At 47.2% G+C, this 27,872-nt stretch overlaps 1 protein-coding gene across 6 annotated transcripts in view; it reads right to left on the bottom strand.

Annotated features, from left to right (window-relative positions):
• Window positions 1-27,872, bottom strand: part of ZNF592 (zinc finger protein 592) — a 424,279-nt gene that overhangs the window by 149,120 nt on the left and 247,287 nt on the right. For all 6 annotated transcript variants that reach the window (XM_078684936.1, XM_078684940.1, XM_078684941.1 and 3 more), the window contains one exon: window positions 11,271-11,430. In XM_078684936.1, the coding sequence (XP_078541062.1) occupies window positions 11,271-11,430 (160 nt within the window). The remainder of the gene's footprint in view (window positions 1-11,270; window positions 11,431-27,872) is intronic.

Genomic DNA, 27,872 nt, shown 5'->3' with positions numbered 1-27,872 from the left:
AAACTTCCAGCAATTTCCGACGCCACTCCTGCAAGGTCTTTGGGGCCATGGCTCGACACTGCCGGCAGGCCCGGTAGTCGTTATCTGTCTCCAGGTAGTAGAGGCACACAGCATGGGGGTCCACCACCTACATATTATGGTGGCATGTCCCACAAGACTTAAATCCAGGCATCCCTACGTGCACCAGGTGAAAAAAGGGGAGAGAAAAAGTCTCAAAAAAGTAGTAAAAAAGTGACTAAGGTGCGTGCTCAATCCGGATCTGCGCTTGTTGACGCAAAAAAAGAAAGAACTGACGTCAGCACGCATGGGTGGCGCCTAAGTACTCTCCGTGACGTCATCTCGGCGCTACAATGTCAGTGACGGATGCGGAGCCGCAGGACGCCACCTACTGAAGCGCAGGGGTACTGCTAAGCAAAACTTTCAGGATCCAGTCTGACGCCTGGGGATATTCTAAGGTAAGGAATCTATCACTAACGTGTCTCTTTCAGATTTGGTTCCTTACCCCTTGAAGAAACATATGCTTACAGCTTCCTTTATTGAAGAATTTGTTTTAAAAGGCTATGATTATTGGAAAGACAGTGACTACTTAAAATCAATTGCAAATGCCAAGCCTAGAAATTCTTGGCCAGACTGCTAGCATCATATTTGCATGAAGAATCCAAGTACAGAGAGTCGTAGTCAGATCCGAAAAATTCACGAATCCTTTGCCTGTAATCTTCCTCTTCTAGTAACTTCAGCACCTCTCTTGTTGAACTTTGCAGAGGGGCGACTACGGGGACTGGTGCCGGAGGTGGGGTCTATGGTGGTGCGGACAGAGGTGGGATGGCAGGGCTAAATGTGGTGCAGTATATCCAAGCGCCAGGGTCCAAGGCAAGACGAGCTGGCGACGGTCCCAGTGTGATGAGCTAGTGAGATGAACACTAGGACACCATATAATGCCATGATGACCGATTGAGGGCCGAAAGGCGTCTATACTCGGTGGAACATGGAAAACAGGTCACGAAGAAATTATGCCAGATTCTAGCCTGGAATTGGGAACTTGGGAAAGAGGGGAACTGCTAACTGGGAGGTGAGTTGAGGACATCGAGGAAGCACTCGGGTTGTGTAGAGCTATTTGGAGTGTAGTGAGTCGCTCCAAATATACGAGCTCCCAGCTCTGAGGACAAAGATTTAGCAGAAGACTGGGATAGTCGGGTTGACTGACCTTTGGAATGTTTCTTATGTTTCCTGTGCTTTCTTTTCTTACCACTGAAAATAATGTATCGAGGAAGATCGAGAGCAAGGCCTGAAATGGTGACAACATCGGTTTCTCATCCCTGGCCCACGCCACATGGAGCTTTGCCTCCTGCTCTTTGAAGGCCTTCATATGCATGCTCCAACAGGATTCACATGACCGGGACAAAGACATCAAAGGCAGGTTGAGTGTGGATTAGTGATACCCATCTGTCCCTCACAGTTCCATCAGGGCTTAAAGCCCAAATGCTTAAGAGGAGACCTCTTATCACACAAAAAGGGTTTCTTGCAAGGAAAGCTCACAGCTCCATAGAGTGAGCTCTGGATCTGTGTCAAATGTGCAGAACAAAATGGAACTAATGTTTTGCCGGGGGGTGCTATATGGCTTTGGTGAAGCCCACGCCTCCCACAGGCAATGTGAGAGCTTTGAAGATTATGAGCGAGTCTGGCTGGGATTAAGTGAGGAATTTGCAGGAAGAAGTATACATCAGAACAGACAATGATTTCATGGGGTCTAAGTTTTTTTAGTTACAGTAGTCGACACATCTTTTCCACTTTGCAGCATAGCAGGCTCTGGTACATGGATACTCACAAACTCTCTCCCAGGGGCCAAATTTACAGTGTGGTTTGTGGCCGAGGGCCACACTGGTAGGGGCAGGGTCAGAGGGGGAGGGGGCGGGGCTAGGGCAGGGGTCGGGGCTAAATCAAAAAAAGGAAAATGTTACTTACCAGTATGCATCTGTTCTTGGGATGTAGAGCTACAGAGTACTACACTTTTGCAGATACTACACTTTTGCATTGGATCGCCACCTGGTGTTGGGCTCAGATGATTGCAGGCAGGTCCCTGCAGCAGACTCATTCGTCTACTGAGCCACCAGACCCAGCATACATACATCTCTCTCTCTATCTCTCTCTCTCTCACTCCCTCTGTCTCCCTCTGTCTCCCTCTCTCTCACTCCCTCTGTCTCCCTCTCTCTCACTCCCTCTGTCTCCCTCTCTCTCACTCCCTCTGTATCCCTCTCTCTCACTCCCTCTGTCTCCCTCGCTCTCACCCCTTCTGTCTCCCTCGCTCTCTCACCCTCCCTGTCTCCCTCCCTCCGTCTTCCTCTTTCTCTCTCCCTCCCTCTGTCTCCCTCCCTTTCTCTCTCTCCCTCTCTCTCTCTCTCTCCCTCCCTCTCACCCTCCCTCTGTCTCGCTCTCTCCGTCTCCCTCCCTCCGTCTCCCTCCCTCCGTCTCCCTCCCTCCGTCTCCCTCCGTCTCCCTCCCTCTCCCTCTCCCTCCCTTTCTCCATCTGCCTCCCTCCGTCTCCCTCTGCCCTCCCTCACTATCTCCCTCCCCCTCCCTCCGCCCTCCATCTGTCTCCCTCCATCTGTCTCCCTCCGTCTGTCTCCCTCCGTCTGTCTCCCTCCGTCTGTCTGTCTCCCTCCGTCACCCTCCCTCTGTCGCCCTCCCTCTGTCCCCCTCCCTGTCTCCCTCTGTCTCTCTCTGCCTCTCTCTCTGTCTCCTTTCCCCTCCCTCCCTCTGTGTCCCTCCCTCTGTCTCCTCCCTCTCCCTCCTTCTGTCTCCCTCCTCGTCTCTCTCCCTCCCTCTGTCTCCCTCCCTCCCCTGTCTCCCTCCCTGTCTCTCTCCCTCCCTCTGTTTCCCTCTCTCTTTTTCCCTCCCTCTCCCTCCGTCTCGCTCCCTCTCTCCCTCCCTCTGTCTCCCTCCCGGTCTCCCTCTGTCTCCCTCCCTCTCTGCCTCTCTCGGTCTGTCTCCCTTCCTCTCCCTCCGTCACCCTCCCTCTGTCACTCTCCCTCCCTCTCCCTCCCCCTCTGTCATCTCACCTGTCTGTGTATGTGTTTGTGTCTGTGTGCATCTGTGTGTGTCTGTGTGTGTGTGTGTGTAAGTGTGAGTGTCAGTATCAGCCTTCAGCCCGGGCTGAGACAGCTTACTCAGCGCACTCACATAGCCGTACCCAAGCCTTTCACAGGTCTTTAAAAGACCATTTACATATTATTGAGGCTTTGTTGTATTCACCTCTTAGCGCCCCTGCAGCTCCCCTCTGACAATCACTGCTCCCCCGGCCCCCACAGAGCAGAGTCTCTGAGTCCAGCACTGCTGCGGCGGTGTTTGCCAACACTATTTTAAAAATGTTTTAAACACAGGTACATGTCTGCAAGGTCCGCGGGCCGTCAGGGAAGGCTTGCCGGGCCGCTGGTGGCCCATGGGCCGTACTATGAGTACCCATGCTCTAGTAGGTAGTCTGCAAGCTTCTTTGAGGATGTCCATGTATTCCTTGGGGAGATTTAGATATCCAACTCCAAGACCTTAGGTTACATACTGCTAGACTGAGTTGCCTGCGGTTGGGGTGTCTGTTCCTGTCAGAGATGGTCTGCCCCAGTTGGGGAATTTCTTGTGAGGAGGAACAGACATCTCAAGGATAGTGGAGACCCAGGGTTGTTTGGCCCATGTGGAATCCAAAAGGATGAAGGGGAGGGATTTGCTGCAGTTCCTTTACCACGTACAGAAGGAATGGGAGAGGAGGAAAAGAATAGGGAAATATCCCGGACTAGTTCATCCATAGAGCATTGCGTGTAACCTTATGGAATTTGGAGGTGAAGTTTTGGCATTTTGCTTTTTCATGACTGGCAAATAGGTCTATTTGCAAGAACCCGCATAGCTGGATGTAGAGGACTAGTAATTGTGGATAAAGTGTCCATTTATGGACTTAATGTGTCCTTCTGAACCAATAGGCAAAGTGGTTGTCCACTCCCGGTAGGTATTCCATGAAGAGTTGAATATGGTGATGAGTAGCCCAATGGCAAATATTTTGTGCCAGCGCTGAGAGCTGCAGTTAGAGTTATGCCCTGTTTTTGTAGGTAGTGCACAGCAGTCATATTGTCTGTTTTTATCAGCACTACCGTGCCCTAAATGTTGTGAAACAAAGCTTTGAAGTGTAGGTAGACGTCAAGAAGTTTCCAGGTAGCTGATGTAGGACTACTGCTGCTGGGGTAACCAGAGATCCTAAACTGTCATTATCTGGGGAGTATCAGTTAATTCATAGGTTTCGTGACTTGTGAAATAGAGGTTATGAAGGGCCTGTCCTGCAACAGGTTGTTCCTGTCTCACTGAGGCACTCCTGATATCGGGAACGTATGTACTCTGGCATAGGGAACTATATTAAGAAGCTATCATGCCTAAGAGATACATGGATGTTCTGACTGGAAGACGATAATTTGATTGAAAAAGAAGCAGCACTTCTGAAAAGATAGCATTTACTGTAGAGTGGGGTAAACCTTGCCGGCGACTACATTAAGAATGGACCCCGGGACCCTGACGTTGTAGGGGCTGAAGATGGGACTCAGTGGCGATTATTGTAATTTCCAAGCTGTGGAACAGGGGAGATGGCAATTGGTGTGTGTATTGGACATTGCGGTAAGCCTGAACTCTTGATCTGCCAGTCCTCTAAGTAAGGAAAGACATGCAAGTCCTTCGTCTAAGGTGTGCAGCTACAACCCCTAGGCGCTAGTTGAACACCCTTGGGGCTGAAGTGACTTTAACCTTGAACTGGTAGTGCTGTCAACTTACCATGAAGCTAACGTAGCACTGATGAGCTGGATAGATGGGTATGTGGAAATAAGTGTCTTTTAGGTCTTGTGGGGCCATGTAGGCACTTTGTTGAAATAAAAGGATAACATTCTTCTGAAGTGTCATAGGAAAATGTTGTGAGAGGAAGTTTCAGTTGAGGGGCCTTAAGTCAAGGACAGGTCTGAGAGAGAAGTCTTTTTTTGGGATTAGGAAATACAAGTAACAGACCCTCTCTGCCCTGGTCTTGTAAGGGAACTGGTTGTATGTCCCCTTTGAGCACGCGTGTTTGTACCTTTTCTTGGAGAAAAGTTTCTGTGCTTAGGGTGTATGCACATGGTGGCATGTTTGGTGGTCTGAAAGGAACTTCAGACAATAACCGTGTTGGATGATGCATGAACAGATTGGTCTGAGGATTTTTCTTCTCAATGTAGAACAAACCCTTGTAGTGTCTGCCCGACAGGTGACACGTGATTGGAGAGGCTGCATGTAAATTAACGCTTTGAGGTAGAGTCTCCCTTAATGAGAGTGCCGTTGCCCTTAGTGGAGTTAATACTTTCTGGTGGTAAGACTGCTGCAGATTTTGGTATGACTGGGGCTCTATGGAGGACATTATTCTCCCTGCACACTTTTATTGCTGCCTATGAAAGGAGCCCCTAGGGGGATGGAGTTTTGAAGGGCTGACATATTCTTGGCTATCTTTGTATTTTTTTAATTTTCTTTAGCATTCGGTCTACAGGGGCTCGGAGAGTTGTTTCCCATCAAAAGGGAGATTATTGAGGAGTGTCGCACCATGAGTGAAGCCATAGGATGATTTTAGCGTTTATCTCTGAAGCTACTATATTCATCCAATATCACGCGAGCGACTCTTGACCCTGATTTCAGGTATGTCGCTCGCCAACGCCGCACAGCACCACCCGTGTCCCTCTGCTCCTGCCACTGCCATAGGTTCGAGGCCCTGTGCCTCGGTTGTAATCCTGCGATCTCTGCATTGTTTCCCTTTTTGTTCTCCTGTGCCCCTGGTTTTTTTGATTCCTGTTCCCTGGTCTGTATTTGATTCTTGTTTCACTGTATTGCTTTCACTTCTTTCTGTGCCCTGGTTTTTCGCCTGTTTTTTCTCCACCGTTGCGTCTCCGCCCCCTGCGCGTCCATTCGTCGCCCCGCTCCCGCTTCCCAGCTGCTCCTCCCTCCCACCTCCCCTTATATGGCGGCCTCTGCGCGGTGAGGAGAGCGATCCTTGACCCTGATTTCAGGTAGGTCGCTACTCCACACCGCACAGCACCACCTGTGTTGTGTACCCGTGTCCCTCTGCTCCTGCCACCGCCGTAGGTACGAGGCCCCTGTGCCTCAGTTGTATTCCTGCGATCTCTGCATTGTTTCCTTGGTAATTTGTGTTGTTTCCTCCCTTTTTGTTCACCTGTCCCCCTGGTTTGTCTGATTCATGTTCCCTGGTTTGTATTTGATTCCTGTTTCACTGTATTGCTTTCACTTGTTTTTGTATTCCTTTTTTCTGTGCCCTGGTTTTTTGCCCGTTTTTTCCCCGCTGCTGCGTCCCCGCCCCCTGCTCGCCCATTCGCCGCCACACTCCCGCTTCCCAGCTGCTCCTCCCTCTCACCTCCCCTTATATGGCGGACACTACGCGGCCACGCCTAGAGCAAGCCCGTCTGCACCAGTCCGCGCCTGGACCGTGCCCAGCACTAAACCCCTTGGCCCCCGCGATCGCCATGACACACAACGCCGCTACGACACCCACCACGGACTCAATACCGGACGACCGCACGCCTGCTTTTTGGCGCCCCGAAACACACCAAAGGACCCTTCTCCTACCGGAGCTGCAGCGTCACCAGCCTCCGAGACGCCAAACCACCTACCGAGACTGGACGCAACCACCTCAGATGCATACTACTGAACACCCGCTCCGCACGCAAACACGCCGTCGAACTCTGGGACCTGCTCGACACATCCTCCTGAGACATCGCCTTTCTGACAGAGACCTGGATGAACGCCTATTCGGCACCTGACATCGCCATAGCCATCCTGGACGGCTACAAGATCACCCGTAGGGACCGCACCAACGGAGTAGGAGGGGGAATCGCCATCATCCATAAGAACTCCCTCAGGGTTTCGACCAGCACTGACAACACCATCAGCACTGCCAAACACCTGCACTTCCAGATCCACACCGATCCCAACACCACCCTCAGAGGAACTCTCGTCTACAGACTCCCCGGACCCCAGCCCCAGTTCAGCGACTATCACCGACTTCGTCAGCACGCACGCTCTCGCCTCCACAGACTACATCCTCCTCGGAGACCTGAACTTCCACCTCAAGAACAACAACGACACTAACTCCACCACTCTGATTGACAACCTTGGACTCAGACAGCTCGTCACACCGCCCATCCACTCTGCCGGCCACAGGCTCTACCCCATCTTCTCCGCAAGCCCCCACGTAACCTTCAGCCACACCACCGAACTCCACTGGATTGACCATCGCTGCATCACCTTCACCTTCCGGAAACCCACCACCACACTCAACAGATCCCCCACCGCAGCTGGAGCAAAATCACCAAAGACCAGCTAAACACCACCCTCGCCCGAAGCCCACCCGCCAAAGCCGACACTGCCGCCCGCAACCCCAGGCATTGGATCGACAACTGCGCCAACACTCTCGCCCCAATCAAGAAACCCTCCAACAGACACACCAACAAGAAAGCCAGCTGGTTCACCACAGACCTCCAGGCCTCCAAGCAAACCTGCAGTACACTAGAGAAGAAATGGCACCGCGAACAGACACCAGACAGCTACACAGTCTATAAGAACGCCATCCGCAGACACCATCACCACATTAGAGCCGCCAAAAGGGCCTCCTTCAAGGGCCGACCCGACAACAACGAATACAACAGCAAAGAGCTCTTCAACATTGTGAAGGAACTCTCTAACCCCAGCTCCAACACAAACGACATCCCACCATCGCAAGACCTGTGCGACTCCCTAGCCACCTTCTTCCATCGCAAGATCGCAGTCATCCACGAAAGCTTCAACAACCTGACCGCCCCGACAACCACCGACATCTCAGACCCCGCGGCCACCACTCACATCGATCCACTGCTGACCTGGACCAACATAAATAACTACGACGCCATCAAAATCATGAACACCATCCACTCCGGCTCTCTGTCAGACCCATGGCCACACACCATATTCAACAAAGTAAGCGCCACCATCGCACCCCATCCTTGCAAGACCATCAACATCTCCTTTGAGACTGCGACCTACCCCGAGAGCTGAAAGCACGCCGAGATCAACGCCCTACTGAAGAAACCCAAGACAGATTCGAGGGACCTCAAGAACTTCTGGCCCTTCTCCCTGTGAAGGTCATCAAGAAGACCGTCAACAGGCAGCTGACCAGCTACCTCGAAGAGAACAACATCCTTGACCCATCCCAGTCCGGGTTCCGCAGCAACCACAGTACCGAGACTGCCCTCATCGCCGCCTCCGATGACATCAGGATCCTGCTGGACTATGGCGAAACTGCGGCCCTCATCCTCCTGGACCTATTAGCCGCCTTAGACACTGTCTGCCACCACACCCTACGCACACGCCTCCACAACGCAGTGATCCGAGACAAGGCTCTGGAGTGGACCTCCTTCCTTCCAGCAGAACGCAGCGCATCCACCTCCCCGTTCCATTCCGAAGCCTCCGAAATCACCTGTGGCGTACCCCAAGGATCATTCCTCAGCCCGACATTGTTCAACATCTACAAGGCACCGCTCGCCCACGTCGCCCGACTACACGACCTCAACATCATCTCCTATGCTGATGACACCCAGCTGATCCTCCCCTTCACCGCCAAAAGCAACCTCCACGAAGGAATGAAAGCCGTCGCCGAGTGGACGAAGAACAGTCGTCTGAAGCTGAACTCGGACAAGATAGAGGTCCTCGTCCTCGGCTCCACCCCCTCAGCCTGGGACAACTCCTGGTGGCCATCCGCACTGGGAGCAGCACCGACACCCCTCGACCACGCACGCAACCTGGGGTTTATCCTCGACTCAACACTCTCCATGCCCAAGCAAGTCAACGCCGTCTCGTCCTCCTGCTTCAACAACCTCCGCAAGATCTACAAGTGGAATCCCACCGAAACAAGAAGAATGGTCACCCAGGCCCTCGTTAGCAGCAGGCTGCACTATGGAAACGCCCTCTACGCAGGAGCCTCAACCAAACTCCTAAAACGACTACAACGCATACAGAACGCCTCTGCACGCCTGATCCTCGACATCCCGCGCCACAGCTACAACACACCACACCTAAGAGATCTGCACTGGCTTCCCGTCAACAAGAGGATCACCTTCCAGCTCTCCACGCACGCACACAAGGCGCTCTACAACACCGGACGGGCATACCTCAGACGACTCACCTTCTACAACCAGTACAGACAGCTCCACTCCACCGACCTCGCCACCGTCCACCGCATCTGAAGAGCGACCATCAGCGACAGATCGTTCTTCCACCACCCCACCCTCCTACGGCAGACCCAGGACCTACTATCCTTCAAGAGGCTTCTCAAGACCTGGCTCTTCGAGCAGTAGCAGCACCCCTCCCCGCCACCCCAGTGCCTTGAGACCCTCACGGGTGAGTAGTGTGCTTTACAAATGTACTGATTGATTGCTTGAATGTGCTTTGTATCTAGGCATTGGAGAGGGTTTTACTCTCCAATACCATTCCCTTCCCCATTTTCCTAAATTGATATTTAAAGTATTGTAACATACCCTCCATCTGGTGCCATTGAGCCCTATTATACCACGAGAGGAGGCCCACAGAATTAGTAATTCGCAAATGTACAGCAGTCCCAACTGCAATGCTCTTGCCTGCAGCATCTGTTCTCCTGCTCTCTTTCTGGTAGGGGAGAAAGATACCTACCAAGGAGCAAATCTCTCTCAGTGATGGTATGTACATCTACCTTGTGGTATGCCGCGGTCCTTTGTATGACGCTCATGATATGCAACTGTATAACCTGGGGGAGAGGACCAGAGTGGGACTGGCTTGAAGTCTGGGACCCCTGAAGAGTCTACATCAGAATCCTTACATCATAACCCTCCAACAGGTCGTATGAAGGATAACGATAAAATAGAGACTCAGTCATTTGGCAGGGAAAAAGCACTGGGGTGGCTTTTGTCCGGGAACGATTGTGGAGAATAAAATGTGACGGGGTGGGAGTGGTGGTGGTAAATCGAGCAGAGGAGGTGGAAGAGAGGGATTTATGTGAGGAGTGGGACTCCGTCACGCCTTTGAAATGTTAAGAGTTGTGGTGCAGGCTTTGAAGTTGTATCAATCATGGGCTCCTAAGGGAAAGTCAGCCTCCTCTTTCTGGGTAGAGGATCTGAAGTCTGTAGATCTTTTTAAAGGAAATCTTCGCAGTCTGGGGATGGATAAAAATAGATCTCTGATCAAGTTCAACCTGAAGTCTCTCCAGTGGTTTCATTAATGAATGGTGAGAAGACGTTGATGGGTTCTTAGACTACAACTTTTGCTTTGGCTTTTTATCGATTTAGGGTCGATGGGAGTTGAGGCTTTAGGTCAAGTCCTGTTTAAGCTCCAATGTTTTGTCTTAGGGACGAGTGAAGGCCTAGGAGGTGGCAGTGTTTTGTGTCTTAAGTTGGATACCCAACCCCCTAGAGGATGTGCTCTGACTTGAAGGGTGGCCTTCTTTGAAGCTAAAGAGTGAGGGTTCAGCCACACGTGTAGCCCTCCTTATGCAGGTGGAAGAAACATACTCCTTCTCTCAGAATGTAGGAGAATGGCATGCTCCTCACTGATAATGTGATGGGCATTTCTCTTGTTACAGAATCAGTGTCCCTGTATCTGAAGCAAATTCAACCATCATTAGTACATAGATGGAGATGAGCTCAAGCAGCTATGTTGCTGACCTGTAAAAGTGTAAACACAGGCTCTACGCCTTTTTTGGCACATACCAAAGCATGTGAGAGTCTTGCCAATTCCTACTACCTTCAAGCACTTCAAATTGTAAACATGTATAATGGGAAGAGGTAAACATCCACTATACATTGTGGTGTCTAGACAAGTTTCATATGCATGTTACAACCCTCATCCCGTCTTGGCCTTGTAATCAAGTATCAACTGGACCAGTTACTGCTATATGGACAGGAGCTCATGTTTGAGAAATTAGAATTTTCTTTGAATAGCACTCCACTGTCAGGTCAAACTAGATCTAAACTACATTAACAACTAAAAAAGGTTGTTTCTGCATCATGGATACATGGAACATTAGATACATTTGATGGTTGAAGACTACCAAATGTAAAACAATATTCAACAACAACTTATCATCAAGAATATAAAAATATGCCCTTTTAAAGACAAACCAGTCGACTTAGAATTGCATCTTCCTCCAGACCAACATGCTATCCTAGTGTCAAATAACTGAATTTGGATTGAGAACATTGAGCACTTACCTTGACATGCTGCATCAAGAGCTGCTTTTGCATATACACCAGCTGACACTCAGGGCACTTGAACACACACACAAGCAGCTTATTAGTATTCTGGTAGAAGTGCTGATGTAAAAGCTTCTTCCTGTTAAACACTGTCTCGCAAGAGCATTTGTAGATTACTCTGAAATAATTTGGAACCAGAATGACCAATTATCATTCAATGGCACAATAACAGTACTAACTTTCACACAAAAATGCAAGCAAATAAGTCAATCAGTAATTTGACAAACTGAACATTTCACACAAGAAAACGTTTCTCATCAATTAAAGCTTACCCATACTAATGAAACGGGTTGTAGTCATTGATTTTTCACTCTAGAAGACAATTAATTTTAGCAGCTTGTCCTGCATGTTAAAGGGCCTTATTTCACAAGCCGATTTTAGCAGTTTCTTAACCATGTAAAAGTAGAAAGCATCTGTTAGAACTAATTAACCAACTACTTCTGAATTGTTTTTTTTCTTTTTACAGTAAAATATTGTTTCTTATTGGTTATACAGACATGTAGTACATACAGTTCTAAAGAATGCCATGTAGTGAGACTACTAGTGTAATGTTTTAGAATTTTTGAGAGGACTGTCACCCATTTTTCTGTTAATAAAATCTTAATTACATTTTCTTGGTGGCTTTTACCTCAAATTGGCTTAATCCTTGCAATATGACGAACTAGCGGAATAGCAAATCTGATCACCCAAGTAAAGGAGATGTCACACTGTAACTATACCAGTCCTCTCTTGGTTCAAAGGGAGGCTCTCACAAAGACTGCTTCTCAAGACTCAGTCCATTTTCTGCATTCTGTATTTAATGTTGCTGGTACCTTCTCTCCATGAATCTTCAGCTAGTCCTCCTGAACCTAACAACTTCCTTACAGCAAAAGGGTTCACAACAATTCAAATTGTTTGTCCTGTTCAATTAACTCCACGGCATTGAGACTTTCTAATTTTCCTTCTGCAAGTTTTGGCCAACGATAGGATGAGGAGTATTGGAGGGAAGGGAGGCCCTGAGGAGTCAGTGGGTTCTCTTCAGTTTCTGTCTATGAATGAAGTATCATAGGCATCTACGTCCTACAAGAGAGCAATACTCACACCCATTCAAAGGAATGCTCTTTTATAGGCCCCTTCTTTTTTCTCCTACTTACTCAATGTTTTGGGTCAACTGTGGCAATGGGCATGGATGCTGTTTCATATCACACTTCCATTGCAATCACATTAGAAATACAAAACGCATCCCCATAAACCTGCAAACTCACTCCTCACAAATGACTCTCACATACCCAGGTAATAAAGCGGAAATAAGTGAAATAATAACAAAGTGCATCAGAAAAATGACTCACTAGACATACCAGCTTCTACACTTTGGGAGGGACTCAGGCATATACTGGAGGCGTTTTCATAACGATAGCAGCCAGATATAAGAACATCCAAAATGAAAAATGAAATAATTACCACAGTGGAGTCGTCCCTAACACAAGCAGTGGAGGACCACATGTTTGAACTGTCTAACAAGATCTGCTGAGCAGTTCTAGTGCTTGGACAGCAACTTAAAATGCTTGATTGGGATAAGGCAGAATACGCTTTCAGCGCACCAAGCAGTGCATAACTCTAGATCTTACTCTTGAGCTAATAGGACAGGGAGACTTCTGGCTACATATCTTAAGGTCAAGGTCAACTCTGACAGGGTTCAAAAGATAACTACTAGCTCCGTAGAGACGATCCATGATTCATTGCAGAGTTATTTTGATTCTTTTATCAGCAACTATACAAATGGGTGTGGGTAGAAGAGGTAATGACCTACCTCCAAGAAAACCTCCATTAATCCATACCTATGATACCCACGTTTGTGTCCTGCTACGTCTCACTCAGTGGTGCCGGGCTGCCCGAGGCTGCGGCCGTGTGGGCCTTCTGTAGCGGCGCCGGAGGAAACCATCAAAACAGCAGTTCTCCCGCGGCCCACCGCCCACTAGCGGCAGAGCCGCGGAGAACCAGCAGGAGTCATCCCGCTGCTGCAGGAGCCGCAAAAAAAAAACGGTGGTGGGAGGAGCCGCGAGAGGCATCCCGGGCAGCAAACAGCCACGGAAGGCATTCCGCGGTATCCCGTGGCAGCAATCCGTCGCAAGAGGCACCCTGTGGCGGCAGGAGCCGTGAAAGGTATCCGGTGGCGGCAGGAGCCGCGAAAGGTATCCCGTGGCAGCAATCCGTCGCGGGAGGCACCCTGTGGCGGCAGGAGCCGTGAAAGGTATCCCGTGGCGGCAGGAGCCGCGAAAGGTACCCCGTGGCGGCAGGAGCCGCGAAGGGCATCCAATGAGCAAAGGGAGCAGCGTGCAAAAACCTCCCAGGCAGGGGCGGCCGGGAGGCTGTATGCGCTGTGCCTTGTCAGCTGCTGTGGAGAGGCCGTGGCTCTCTGAGGCCGCTTAACTTCCTAGAGTGCCCCCTTCTGGCGGTGGGAGCTGTTGGGCAGCTGCCTTCCTTGGAGTGGAGCGGTAGGGATTGGCAACGGCAGCTAGAGATGCCAAATCAGCCATCAATCACTCCCTAAACGACAGAAGCCGCATGAGCTACTGGGGAGCCAATTTTAGCTGCCGATAAGAAACCGAAACTGACACTGACAAAACACTTGTCTAAAGCGCCTGAACCCGCTAGTTCTTTTCTTTTGAGCTGGAGCAGGACAGGAGCTCACAACCAGAGCGAATTTAATGGCCACAGGCACCAACAACAAGCACTCAGAACAAGCACTGGCGTTGCCAATAGGTCTCGCATTAGGAAAGTTTAACCTATTGGTATTGTAAATGACATAAACTTTCCTAATGCGAGACCTATTGGCAACGCCAGAGCTTGTTTTTCCTGCGATGTTACTTGTATTCAGGAGGCAGCTCTCTAAATAGGACTCCTCGGCTCCGTGTCAGTAGCGAGTTTTTTTCCTGCGATGTTTGTCTATAGTAGGCAATTGATTATTCATCTATTTTGTGTACATGAGTGTTTAATACTTATCAGTGACTCTAAATTCTTCAGATAAAGCCACTGTTTTACTTTTTACGTTGGTGTGCACTGCTCGGTTTTATATTGTTGGTCCTCTAAAGCGCGAGACATGCGTGCAGCCCGGCCTGTTAAGCAAGATGCACCCTTTGAAGTCACGGCCTGCGGCCTTGAATAAGTGAGGGCGGGGGGCGGGGCAGCGGAAGCCTTTGATGAGGCAAATGCTGCTGGCAAAGCTGGCTGGGGAGGGGGAAAGTGTATGGCCCAAAAGCGCGTGCCTGTGGCCACGTGAACTCGATGAAAACCGCACGAAAAAAACGGTGGTTTCACGAGAATTTCGAGCACTTGAATTCTCGCCATTTCCCATTCCTTCGGAATGGAAAAGGCGAGACCTAAAAAACACACAACTAGCTCCTGACTCAGCCCGCAGTTACCGACCCCTCACCCCCTCATCCCCCCGATTTAGCTTCTGGTCTCTTGCAACCAGTGTATTCAGCACAACCAACGCGAGTGTAGCACTTCGGGAGGGGGAGAAAGAAAAGGAAATAGAGAAGGAAAAGGGGGGTGGGGGGACAATGAGGTCCAGGAGGTCAAGGGACACACAGGCACCTTTGAATCCTACTAAAAGAGCCAGGAGAGGAAACAAGGGCAACAAGAAACTCACTAAGGACCCTAAGACGACCAGCGAAAACAACTTGAAGAAAGGGGTAATGGAAGGAGGAGGTGAAAAGTTCAGGTGATCTCTTTGACCCTCTCACACCCAGGCCTCCCAAACCCAAAACCTTCACTAAACTTCAAAGGGAGAGGGGAAGCAAGCGGCACAGCCACATCGAGCAAAATTAGTTACCAACCGAAAACCTACACAACATTTTCATTCATCAAGGATGCTGGCTCAGTTCTCTGCTTGAACAGCCGGAATGCAAATAGCCTGACTACTCCGATACAACTCAGAACCTACGCACCGGAACAGTCCGAGCCAATGAAAGAGCTGACGAGTGGGTTGTAGAGAGAGTACTCCATAGAGGAGTCAGAGGACGAAGATGAAGGTAGCGATGGGAGGGAGGGCCCGACGTCGCACAGATCGAAAGAAAATAGAGTGAGCATCACATCGGGCGACTTCTACGAATACTAGAATGCGGGACTCAGACTTGGATCTAACCCTTGACTCTGTGTCAAAGTCAAGGGCAAACAAGAGCGATGGCAAGACCCTATACAGAGTGCCCTGATCACCGGAACAATAATAAACTGGACCGTGAAGGGTATTCCAAAACCAACAACTACTGGAGTGGAAATTCCCTTAGAAGATTGGCACGACACAGCCAGAAACGTTAATGAAAACACAGGGAGACTAAAGGCACCCAAGGCGCTTGGTGCACTTGACGCACCTGATGCTCACGAGTCATCAGCATCAGTACCTAGCGCATCAAGCAATCTGAACACTCAGAACACGGGCCCCGGAACAATGGCAGGACAGGGGCCCCCCCGATCACATCAGGATCTCGCGTGCGAGAAAATAACACTCTCAAAACAAGATTGCAGGCATCCAGAGCCCAATAAAGGAACGGGTAAGACTACTGATCAGGGAGACAAAACAAAGGGCAGTCTCCTGACACTCCTAATCGAATGCATACCACTGCACAGGACTAACCTGTAAATCATGTAAATGTCCATCAACGAGCGCAATCTGAGCACACCCCTGACCCTTCCCTAATCCCTCCACCAGTCCTAGCCAACTCAGCTTCTAGGCCATGGATCCAGAAGCCTCTTACCTCACACAAGAGGAGTGGGAAGAATTGGTTGCCTCTTCTACAGCAACCTCTCGCGAGGTCCCACAAGAGGAGGCAAGAGGCCCGAATACCAATGTCTTAAAACCTATCCCCAGTAATACAACACTGCAAGCTAAAGAAGACACAGGGATTCTCTCCTGCACACAATGCAACTGTCCGTTAATGCCATGCAATATCAATTGGATAAGATGGACCTCCAGCTGTCAGTACTTAATTCACACTCAATCTTCGTCGACAACAATGACAACAAGCTAGCCAAGCTGAACAGTCTGGTCAAAAGGGCACAAGAAGAGACAAAACGTATACAACCAAATTGCGCCGGGATAACAATTGTGGATACGTTGGCCACACTCCCAGACGCAATGGATAATCTTCCCTCAGACATCAGGGAGGCTGTAAAAACAGTTCATCAGCCGGTCAACCCGAGAGGAAATATAGAGCACGGCAGACAAATAACGAGGGAATCTTAACATCAACCAAGGGGCCCTTAATCCAAGTCCAAGAAGTACAGCGGACAAGGGAAAAGGAGCATAAAACATTACCAGGATCAAACGGTCATCTGAGGGATGGAGATCTCCAATCGCCACTAAACAGTAATACAGCAGCTACACGGGAACTCCTGAAAAAAGAAGAACTTCCGGAACATCACTGCTCCGCGAAGCAGGGCAGAAAGCAAAGAAGGAAGGGCCGCAAACAAAAGTTAAACACCTTCATAGAACCTAAAGGCAAGAACAACAAAGCTTGTAATTTGTCACCAGAACCAACACATGATAAGTCGGCTCAAATGGGCTCTGAAACTGACGCTGATCAGGACTCGAGATCCACCTCGAACCTGGAACAGTGGCACAGGATCCAAAGGAAAACGAATCAAAAAAGAAAAAACTCCACTAGGGCTATTCCCAAAAATGAAGATGGCCCCGCCCAGACGAGCAATGAAATAGCTGCAACGTCTAAAGCCAGCGAAAGCTTGAATAAGACTGTGAGTGGCAGAGGGATCTGACCCCGTCCTGACGAAGAGGCAGTCAGCCTCAAAACATGTTGACAACACCAGGAGAACTAGCCCATTGTTAAGCTATATTGTCTCCGCCACACTATTTTTAACGATACCAGCCTATGACTAATAAATATTTTTTTGCTTTCATAAGGCCAGGTATTCTTTTAAATCTCACTTTTCCATATCACTCCTGATCCTACTCACACTCACTCAATACACTTCACACAGCACTTACAATATCTAAGTGCTCCAGCGTAGTCGCTAGTCGTAGCACGCCCCGTCCCGCAGCGGGGCGGGAAGACCCCGATGATGAAGCATGACAACAAGGGCCCTTTTGGTGTGTGAGGGGTATTTTAACAAATACTGTGTATGCCTGATATACTCTGGCTCATAGGAAACCTTCTAGAGGTGGACCTTGTTGTTTATTTATACCATTAACTGGAGGAGGTGCGCCCACCTGAGTGCTTTCTAGCACTACCTCTTCACTCCCCCCTTTTGATTCTTTGTTTACAATTTGAGCAAAACCAGAATTAAAAAACCTCCCCCCAACTCAGATAATGGGATAGGAACAGGCCACTCCCCAGGGGCCACATCAATAGCAAGCACTGCAGGTCAGGAGTTAACGGGAGAAGATGAACAGACGGCCCTGGATCAGGGAACTACAGCAAAGGAATCAATTAGGTTGGAGAATACCGCTACAACCTCACAGAACAGTCCAAACATCAAAAAGGAGCATCTAGGTAACCCCACAATTACTGTGATTCCGGAATACACATCCAGGGGCGCTTTTGACATCCTAAATAAGTGTAACATACTACGCCTGCTGAATTCCATTAACAGCTTAAAAAATATATCTACCAATGATTTGAAGTCAGTGGAATTCACAGTCTCACTGGAACATCCAGGGGTAGAAGCTACAAAAACAGTATAAGCCACAACGGAATTAGCTGAGAGAGTACTCAAAGAACAAGCAAAGCTTAATAGCTGGGGCATAATTCTCCGACCATTTGTGAAACCAAGATACCCAGGCCCTCTAGCATTTGATTGCCAACAACTGAAGGTACATAATCGGGTCAGTCCAGACTCTCAGTCACTTTCCGTACTGCGAGGGGCCTGCAGCAACACCCCTGACAACCTAGAACGAAAAGAGCAAGGCATTAGAAGGCAACATGTCATGAAAGAGACAACCCACTTAGACTGGAGCTGGTTGTCCAGGACCTTAAACAACAAGCCGGAAAAACATTGACAAATTAAGTCCGATAACAGGAAATCTTCTAACATTTTCAGAATCTGCTCCTGGAATATTAATGGTCTAGGAGATAAGCTCATGGACATGGAACTAAACCTTTACATGCCAAGATTCGACCTTATTGCGTTGCAAGAAACATGGACTGACTCTCCTCCAGAACTCCCAGGCTATTCCCTGAACTTCATCTAGCCTACACAGAGCGCAAGATTTGGCCACAAAAAGGGAGGACTCGTTGTAGGTAAAAAAAAAAAAAGCATATTTACAGTAGTGCCACTAGCACATAAACTAGACCCACCGAACGCAATGTAAGCACTTCGAATCTCAATTCGGGAACAGGTTAAAAATGAGGAGATCATTCTGATAAACCTTTACTTGCACCTTCGAGGAAAGAAGCAAGGAGCCCAACAGCTGAAAGAGGAGCACATAAAACTACTAACCACAGAGAAAACAAACAGTCTGATCATCAGTGGCGATTTTAATCAGAACATGCTCAACAACCCAGCCACAGAAATCACCACAGACGAGGACCCATTCGCATGTGAACCAAGCCCTCAAGATAACTCTTCTGGAGGAAGAAGCACAAAAACAGCGCAGCGACTCCTAGCAACACTAGAAGAACTAGGTCTCTGAGCATTAAATGGAAGACTTCCACGGGACCGCCTCCAAGTGGTAACGTTCCATAGTACAATGACAAGTTCCACAATTGACTTTACCTTCCTCTCCAGCAACCTGTTTCGTTTGGCAAGAGAATTCCACATCGACTCACTAGACTTCAGTGATCACTTACCTCAAGAAGTGACACTAGAGGCCTTCACAATCCTAAACCCAGTATGCACCATGGGGCACAACTCTGTCTATACCGCAAATGATAGGCGGACAAAATGCAGAACAGATGACCCTCAGCGCCTTCTGCTCTACGCTAAGCAAGCACTCGCCGAAGCGCAAAATGTAACAACAGACCTAATCGAGAGCTGGGAGAAATTTACAGAAACACTACGCAACAATATGGGAACAAAACAGAGCAATAACCGAGTTGAAGGAGCTGGTAAATTCGAGAAGCACACGCGGTACTATAATCACAGAAACAATGCTCATCTAAAAAACCTAAAGACACATCAGCCAAGCACTACGAAGTCTGAGGACAGATCCTGCCACCGAAGAAGAGTTGAGGCGGCTAAAGCGCGACCGCAGAAGGCTGATCTGGCGACTTAGGCGATAAGCGGAAGAGTCTCTCGGGGCCAAACTCTTACAAGATGCCAAAACTAACAACAGCGCTCAATTCTGGCAAACGATCAACAATCTGTCCAAGGAGCAGAGTCAAGGCATAAATTCTTATGTCACAGAAGATGACTGGACAATCTTTATTAGCACACACTTCAACGATACTGACACAAATAGTCAAAGAATATCAATCCCCACAAAGGACACTGAGGGTCGATTAATGTTGTGTTGCGAACCCCATGATCCTCAGCAGCTAGATCAGGCAATCGTAATCAAAAGTGCACTGATTAGCAACAGAATCTCAAAGGGAAGACGTGAGGGGGCGCCGGGACCGAATGGGATTCCCCCCCATACAGTTCAAGCAAGAGCCAGAATATATGGGCCATCACTCTCAAACCAATGTTTGAAAAAACCTGCAGACATCAGTAATCCCATCATCATGGAGGGGAGCCATCATTTCACCTATCTTCAAAAAAGGAAAGCAAAACGACCCAAAACATTATCGGCTAGTGGCTCTGCTCGACAACGAGGCCAAATACTTTGCGGGACTCCTATTAGAGGAATTGACATCATGGGCATCTGAGGTTTCAGCAATCCCATACAACCAAACTGGCTTCTGTAAAGGTATGGGTACTACCACCAACATTTTAGCTCTTTCTTTATTGATTGATTCTGCCCTTGAAGCTAAGCAACCACTATATCTGTGCTACATTGACTACAGCTCAGCAATCAACCATGTCAACAGAAACCTTCTGTGGGAAAAATTTTAAATGCTGAACATCCCACGTTGCTCTTAAACCAATTAATTATTCTGAAAAGCGAGACATGGTTGCAAGTCAAGTTAGGCTCTGGCGAATACCTAACAAGGAAAATCTCAATAAGCACGGGGGTAAAACAGGGCTGTGTACTCGCCCCAACACTCTTTAACCTTTTCATGGGAGAGCTATCAACGCTGCTAAATGAATGCAACTCACACGCACCAAAGCTAGGGGGCTCCCAGCTGTCGAACCTCTTTTACGCAGATGACCTGTTACTTATTAGCCGGACCCCTGTAGGCCTATAGCGGCTGCTGGTCATTACGTCAAGATATTCTGCTGCTAATAGACTTAGCATCAATCATGAAAATTCTAAAGTTATGTGTATTAATCTCCCCAAAAAGAAAACAACACAGAATTGGCTCTTGGCACCTACGAAGCTGGAAATGGTCTGTGAATATCGATACTTGGGGGTCATCATAGATTGCAAGGGCAACTTTAAGCAGCAATGTGAAGCCATAAAAAGGAGAGGGCTAATGGTTTCGGTGGCACTTAGAAACTTAAAAAACGTGGTCTCTGATCCAAACTTACTACCCCTCATAAAGGTTATTCAGGCCAAATTAATCCCAGCCATTACTTAAGGCAGCATAGCGATGAGAGGGAGGAACGCTTCCTTAGTAGATGGAACGGTAGCAAAGGGGCTACGCATGATCTTTGGCCTTCCGAGGTATACATCGCCCGCTCAGATGAGACTAGAATTTGGACTACCAAAAGAGGAGCTGGCACACAAAGGAAGCTACATAAAAAGCTGGCACAGAGTAAGCAGGGGAGATGCGAAATTATTAAATGCTCTCCGGTGGAAGGAACTTCAAGATAAAGAAACGTGCCCGGCAAGGCTATACTTGGAGGCCGCTACTGATCATCTCGGCTTAAGGCAACTATGGGAACTCCCAGGCTCCCCACCAGGCTTTAAAAAGGTGGTCAATAAGACAGTCCGAAAAGAATCATTGCTGCAGGACAAAGCCGCCTTGATAAAGCGAGCCCACGGCTGGCTCACAGTTCAATCATACATCAAGCCCTTGCCCCAAAGCTTATCTACAGACAGGTTTCTCCCAAAAAACTAAAGAGAAGTTTCTGAAATTTCACCTAGGGCTACTGCCATCAGCGGCCCACCTCCCACCATGGTTACGGCCGCAGCTACCAATAATATGCATACTTTCCGGAAACGGCAAAGAAAACACAGTACATCTCATCGCCATCTTCAGCGAACTCATTCAAGAACGTCGTTGCTTCTTGAGACCACTTTTTAACAACCGTGGGGTGCGGACCTGCAGGCAAGCGGTGCTTGCTTGCTACAAAGTCGATGACATCCAACTGAGCTGCCAAATGGTGAAACTCCTTCAAACGGCGGAAACCCGCTTCAAAATGTTGAAGGATACCTAAAAATCCCAGCAGCACCACGAAGGAAGAGAGGATCAAGCCACCTCGTACCCCCAAAGAGCAAGTTCCTGCTGGCAAAGAAGTAGGCGGCATTATGTCAGCATGAGGGGCGCCTAAATACTCCCAAGTGTCCACAAACTAATTCTAGGAGAGCACAGCTCCGGAAGGGAATCTGCCAGGCCCCAAAGTTTACTGCCTCAACCACCAGGAAAAACAGTAGCACCACCTAGAGAGAAATATACTAGCAGCCCATCGAAGACGCAAGCGGATATGGACCCAACAGATGGACTACCCAGCTTCCACCAAACCATCTGCTGAGAACGCTCAGGAACAACGCACCGCAGCTAATCGCATCAGCTCCTTGAGTAACGAGATCCAAATCGCTCTTGCTCTAAGGTCGAGCCTGCACCGGGCATTTGGAGACGATGAATATTAAGCTGCATTTCCCAGTCCAACCCAAGCAGAAGGGCCAAAACGAAGGCCCCAGTATTTCACCCAAACCTCATGTTGCCATCCGCCAAGCCACTATTCACACTAGGTGGAGGACAAGGCTGAGAGCAAACAGCCACTTTGAACTTTACTGAATAACACTGCCCATATAAGAAGGACAGCCCAAACTGTCATCATAATTAATCACTTTTGCTTTTTTTTAACGCAAATAGGTTTTTATTGAAGTGGCACTTTCAAAAACGCTCTTATTGCACTGGCATTTCCCCTTGGTCGTCAACAAGGATTAACTAACTGCACATCTCATCATGACAAACAGGCTGTCTAATTGAAACCATACTTTATTTTAAGTTTGATGCTGCCGTCTCAGTACGTTTTTCTATTTTTTATTGAAGGAATTATTGTCTTAATACGTATGAATTTGACCTTTGTTTTATCAACTGAACTCTTTTCTACACTGTAAAGGTTTTAAATAACCATGTACAATAAAGCATTACTTATTACCATACCTATGAGATACATGGGAGGGATTGAATGTACAGATCCCCATAAAGGAAGTCACAACACTGATATCCAAGTTTCAACTAGGGAACTCTCAGAACCTAGACAGATTTCTATAAGTTCGAACACCATTATACTCTAAAATGTCAAATCAAGATGAGAAGCATGCATGATGCAACTGAGTCACACTCTAGACAGTGTTTCAAATTCTTCATAAAGTCTATATTTCTCAATTGTTGCATAATAACCACAAGATTGAGAAACATTGTTATGTGATGAATACAGGGTTTCTACAGCCTCAATGATTTGCAATGGTGGTGTGAATTTCTTTCCATTTTTCGGGGACTTGCAAGCCGGACATCCCTGATGTTTTGATCTAATGAGATACAAACTATAGACTAAGTGTAAATCTAACCAGCAATACCACCAAAGACATAAGCCATTTACAGTGGAAGACCTTAATTATTTGTCTGTATTCTTATAATGTACAGAGAGGTGTAGCATCTTGAGCGATTCCCAATACTAATTGCACACTGTTTTCCCTCACCTCATTTTAATAATGACCTGGCTCACAGGATTGCTATGAGGAAATGGGGTTCTGTTGCAGTACCCCCTACACTTTTTGCCTATCTACTGCAAATTTGCCTGAAAATGTGCTGGGTCCCCCTCACCAGTGTTCTTTCCCACAAAGTGTTCCACAATTGGCCCTTTAGGCCCTCTGGAAGTCCCTAGTAAATGGTACCTGGGTACCTTGAGAACTGGGACTGAAGAGGGTCCCCGAGGGACCCCTCACCTAGGTCATGTAGACTGCCACTTCAGCATGCATGCCCTGGTACTGACAAAACAACTAATTCAACATGACACACTGCCAGTGTGCCATGCCACCTAGCACTGGCTAAGGTATAGGTAAGTCACCCCTCTAGCAGGCCGTACAGCCCTAAGGCAGAGTGCACTATATTACCGGTGTAGGCGATAGAAAATAATGATGGCAAATTTGTAAATCAGAACCCAGAACTGTTGTGTGGAAAAGACTGAACACTCCACTCTCATATAAAACGTATACCAATAGGACCTAGTCTAACTTTTCCTATGCAAAATCAAGAACTTGGAAATGAGGAGCAGTTAATCGAATCTGGTATTAACCTAGTGTTAACCAATCCGCAAGGGGAATCATTGGCTTTAATTTCACCACAGTGTTCGTAGCAAAATACATTATATTAATGTAATTATAATACCACAACTTGAGCACTTATACATCAATTCTGACATAACAGGAGGTAAAACCACCAATCAACATGTAGCTTCAATCCACTTGGACAGATTAGTACTGTAGTATGTTCAAGTTCAAGTATGCAAAATAATCCAACATTGGAACAAATTGAATTTAATTTTAGAAAGGCCATCCATGGTACTTTGGAACAGTGGGCCTCATCAAATTTAATCGTCTAACACAAGCAACCAGGATCAGATGCCCTACAAAGTAGGGAAACTCACACAAACTATAAAAACAATATAAATAATAATATAAATCAAATCAATTCTTCAACCACTAGACTAAATCTGTCTACACACTTAGATAGTAATCAGTTGAATACAGATATGGAGCATTGGACTGGAACCTCAAAAGAGGAGAATGAGTACTATACACAAAATGCGTTAAACACTGTCCACCGCCCCATTGAAAATAATGGCAACGCTGACAATCCAATCAGTCTCAAAGATCAGACAATAATCATATTTACGCCAGAATATATCTCAAGAGGGAGCCGAGACTTCCTTAATAAAAGAAACATCCTGCGTCTAGTAAACTCCTTGCCAGGAATACTGCACGTAAAATCAAATGACTTATTGGCGGTCTTAGCCCTAGAGTATCAACCCAGACATCTTGGTCAAATCCAATGATAACAAAGGATATCCTTAGACCTGGGGCATAAGCAGAACACCTCTGGAATTTGATCTTTATCAGTCCATATTCATGGAAAAACGTACACCACAAAGGCATGGGAGAATAACTAAAGATATATAAAATACTACCTCAGTGTTGCACAAAGCCTTAAGTTCTGTTACATCTTTCTCTCAACTTCTCAGTTGATTGGACCTAAAGTACTGCACAGTAAATAATTTGGCTCAGAACTTGCATCACCAAGTCCCTCATCCATCTGCAAGACTATTATCATCCACCTCAAAAAATCAAGGAAATGGATAAACTCCGATTTTCTTTTCGACAAACTGACCAAAAAGAATGTCTAAAAATGTTGAGCTGGAATATAGCAGGTCTAAAATCTAAAGCAGAGATCAAGGAATGGTTGTCATTTATCAGAAAGCAGGACATTTGCTGCTTTCAAGAAACGTGGTCTGTAAACATGATTGACCTGGATGGTTTTTCAACATGCCATCTGCCGGCAACAAAACAAACAAAAGGAAGACCAGTGGGAAGCCTCATTACATGGATAAGAACCACTGTATTAAAGAAAATTGAAATAAATCACATTGGATTACATAAAATATTCAAATTACACAACTAGAAAGCAAACAATTGAAATTATAAACGTATACTTTCCTCCAGGGGATGGAGCCAAAATTAAGTTGGGTCTTGCGCCCTCAAGGAACATCTTTTGAGGCCATGCACAAGAAAATCATTAAAGCAATGGTATGAAGCAGAGAGAGGAGATGCGGCCTATTCAAGATCAAGATCTGTTTGTAGAATAATTTGTGATGACTTCAATACAAAGATGCACCCACTGTTCTTTTATGAATCGTTAATCAAAAAGGATAAAGCTTAGGGGATACCCTCTCCCAGCGAGAGATTATTGTAAAGTAAAAAAAAAAAATGGAAATTAATTTTTAAGGTCCTGGTAGAGGAAGGTTTATGTCCTCTCAATGGTCGCACCAAATCAGATAACCCACCTAAGTCAAAATTTCAAGCTGGTACAAGACAAAGCAGTATTGATTATATAGCAATACATTTGGAAGCCTGCCACCTCATCATTGATATGGGAGTAATTAGCAGGCTCGAAAATGATCGGGACCCATTGCTTTTGGTCTTGAAATACCCGGGACCTTGTCTCCATGAGTCAAACTCGACTTGGATTACAAAAAGTCATAAAGTTATTTTAAATTCAAATCGGAAAAGGAAAATGCTACTTACTCAGTATGCATCTGTTCTTGTCATAAAGAGCTGTAGAGTTATGCTCTGCATAGATCGCCATCTAAAGTTGGGTCCGGATGATGGCCCTTTGTTTTTTTCCGAAGAAGTCTTTCCCGGTGATAGTGCGCATGGGCATCAACTCCATTGTTAGATTGTTTTCCCGCAGAGGGTGATAATGGAGTTAGTAAGAGTAGTAAAAGGAGATGTCCATGAATGCATGTATCTAAGTAAGATGTTACTGCAACAGGTATAGGGACCCGGGGAGGCTGGTGGGCGCATACGACTCTACAGCTCTATATGCCAAGAACAGATGCATACTGGGTAAGTAGCATTTTCCGTTTGAGGCATGAGTTGTAGATCATATGCTGTGCATAGACTACATAGCAGTTATCTCCCAAAGCGGTGGCTAACCTGTATCTGTTGCAGTGGTCTGAAATAGTGTACGTAAAACTGCCTGGCCCACTCTAGCTTGTTGTCTTGCTAACACATCTACACAATAGTGTTTTGTGAATGTGTGAGGCGTAGACCATGTTGCAGCTTTGCATATGTCATCTATGGGTAGATTTCCTAAAAGTGCCAAAGAAGCCCCCAATTTGCCTGTAGCGTGTGCTCTAGGAGGAACTGTTAACGTTCGTTTTGCTTTTGCTTAGCATATTTGAATGCACTTGACTATCCACCTTGCAATACCAGATTTAGGATTGTAAAGTTTTTATTAAGTTTTACAACACCCTTCGCGAACATCCATTGGCCAGCGAGGTAACAGATATCAGAAGGAAGGAGGGGAGGGGAGGGGGAAAATGGGGGTTGGGAAGAATAATCAAACATCGTCACTGAACAATGAACAAAAGAAAACATTACATGTTCATATCGCATTGCTAAAAATCATCACTCAGTTCCTTTCCCTAGGTCTGTTGTCTGGTTGTTAGGCGTAATCTGCAGTATACGCAGGTATATTGGGCATGTGAGCTCCTCATACACTCCTGACAGATGTTTTATACATGTCCCCCATCTTTTCTCGAACTTGGGTAAGGTGTGACTCGCAACTGCTGTCAATTTTTCCATCCCCAATAAGTCCCAAAACGTGTGAAGCCAATCTGCATGTGTTGGGACGGCATTGGTGTCCGATTTTGATAGCAAGACTTCCTCTGGTGCACATAGTGCTAAAGTGATAGCTAGTCCTGCTTGTGATTATTGTAGGGAAGACATTGTACAAATTTTCTTTTTCTGTCCGGCATATAGTGAAATTCGGAAATGTGGGATTATCCCATTGTGTAAAAACTTGGGTCTTAGACAATGTGCACAAGCTTGCAGAATTTTAACATATGATACTGCCCCTCCCATTGTCTTCGCTGTCTCCAGATTTTTATATGACATGTGGCGGAGAAGAACTGTTTTTATTAACAAAAAGTAATGGCACCTTGCTTTTTTTATTTCCTCTCTGATAACTCATTGTTTAATAACTTTTTAAATTGTCAGTATTTATGGTTTTATTTCTGTGCTTGCACATATTTTATTGCACTTTTATGGTCATTGACCGAAATAAAGTTATCAAATGAATGATAGCTTTCCCCTTATTCGAATGTAATGGGTAAGTTAGTGCGTTAGGTAGTCTTAACAGGGCATAACTAGGAAAACAGGGTATTTAGGTAGCAAACATCTGATCAATATCAGCTAAAACCTCCCTCCCGTACCTATGTAATTTGGGGAAATGCCATAATAAGTGGGTGAGCGTACCTGATTGGCCGCAATGCCTCCTCACTAATACAATAAGCCCTATTATCCTGACCACTATAAATGCCTGCATTTCGGCGGCTACGGTCCCCCTCGAATGGAAACGGGCCTCAGTGAAAGCCCTGCTGAAAAAAACAACTTTGGATTCTAGAGGTGTGGCGCCGCGGCCAGGGCGACTGACGCTGGAATCTGGGGACCACGGTTCGATCCCCGGCTCCGGCGGCAGGTTTGCCCAGCACCATGTGACTCTGGGCAATAGCTCGCTTAATCTTCCCGACGGCCCCCAGCGCCTAGAGACCCTTACGGGTGATTGTGCGCTT

Source organism: Lissotriton helveticus, chromosome 3_2, assembly GCF_964261635.1.
Source record: "Lissotriton helveticus chromosome 3_2, aLisHel1.1, whole genome shotgun sequence".
Classification (NCBI taxonomy): Eukaryota; Metazoa; Chordata; class Amphibia; order Caudata; family Salamandridae; genus Lissotriton; species Lissotriton helveticus.
The sequence above is the reverse complement of the archived record's forward strand: the minus strand, read 5'-3'. Positions and strand labels throughout refer to the sequence as shown.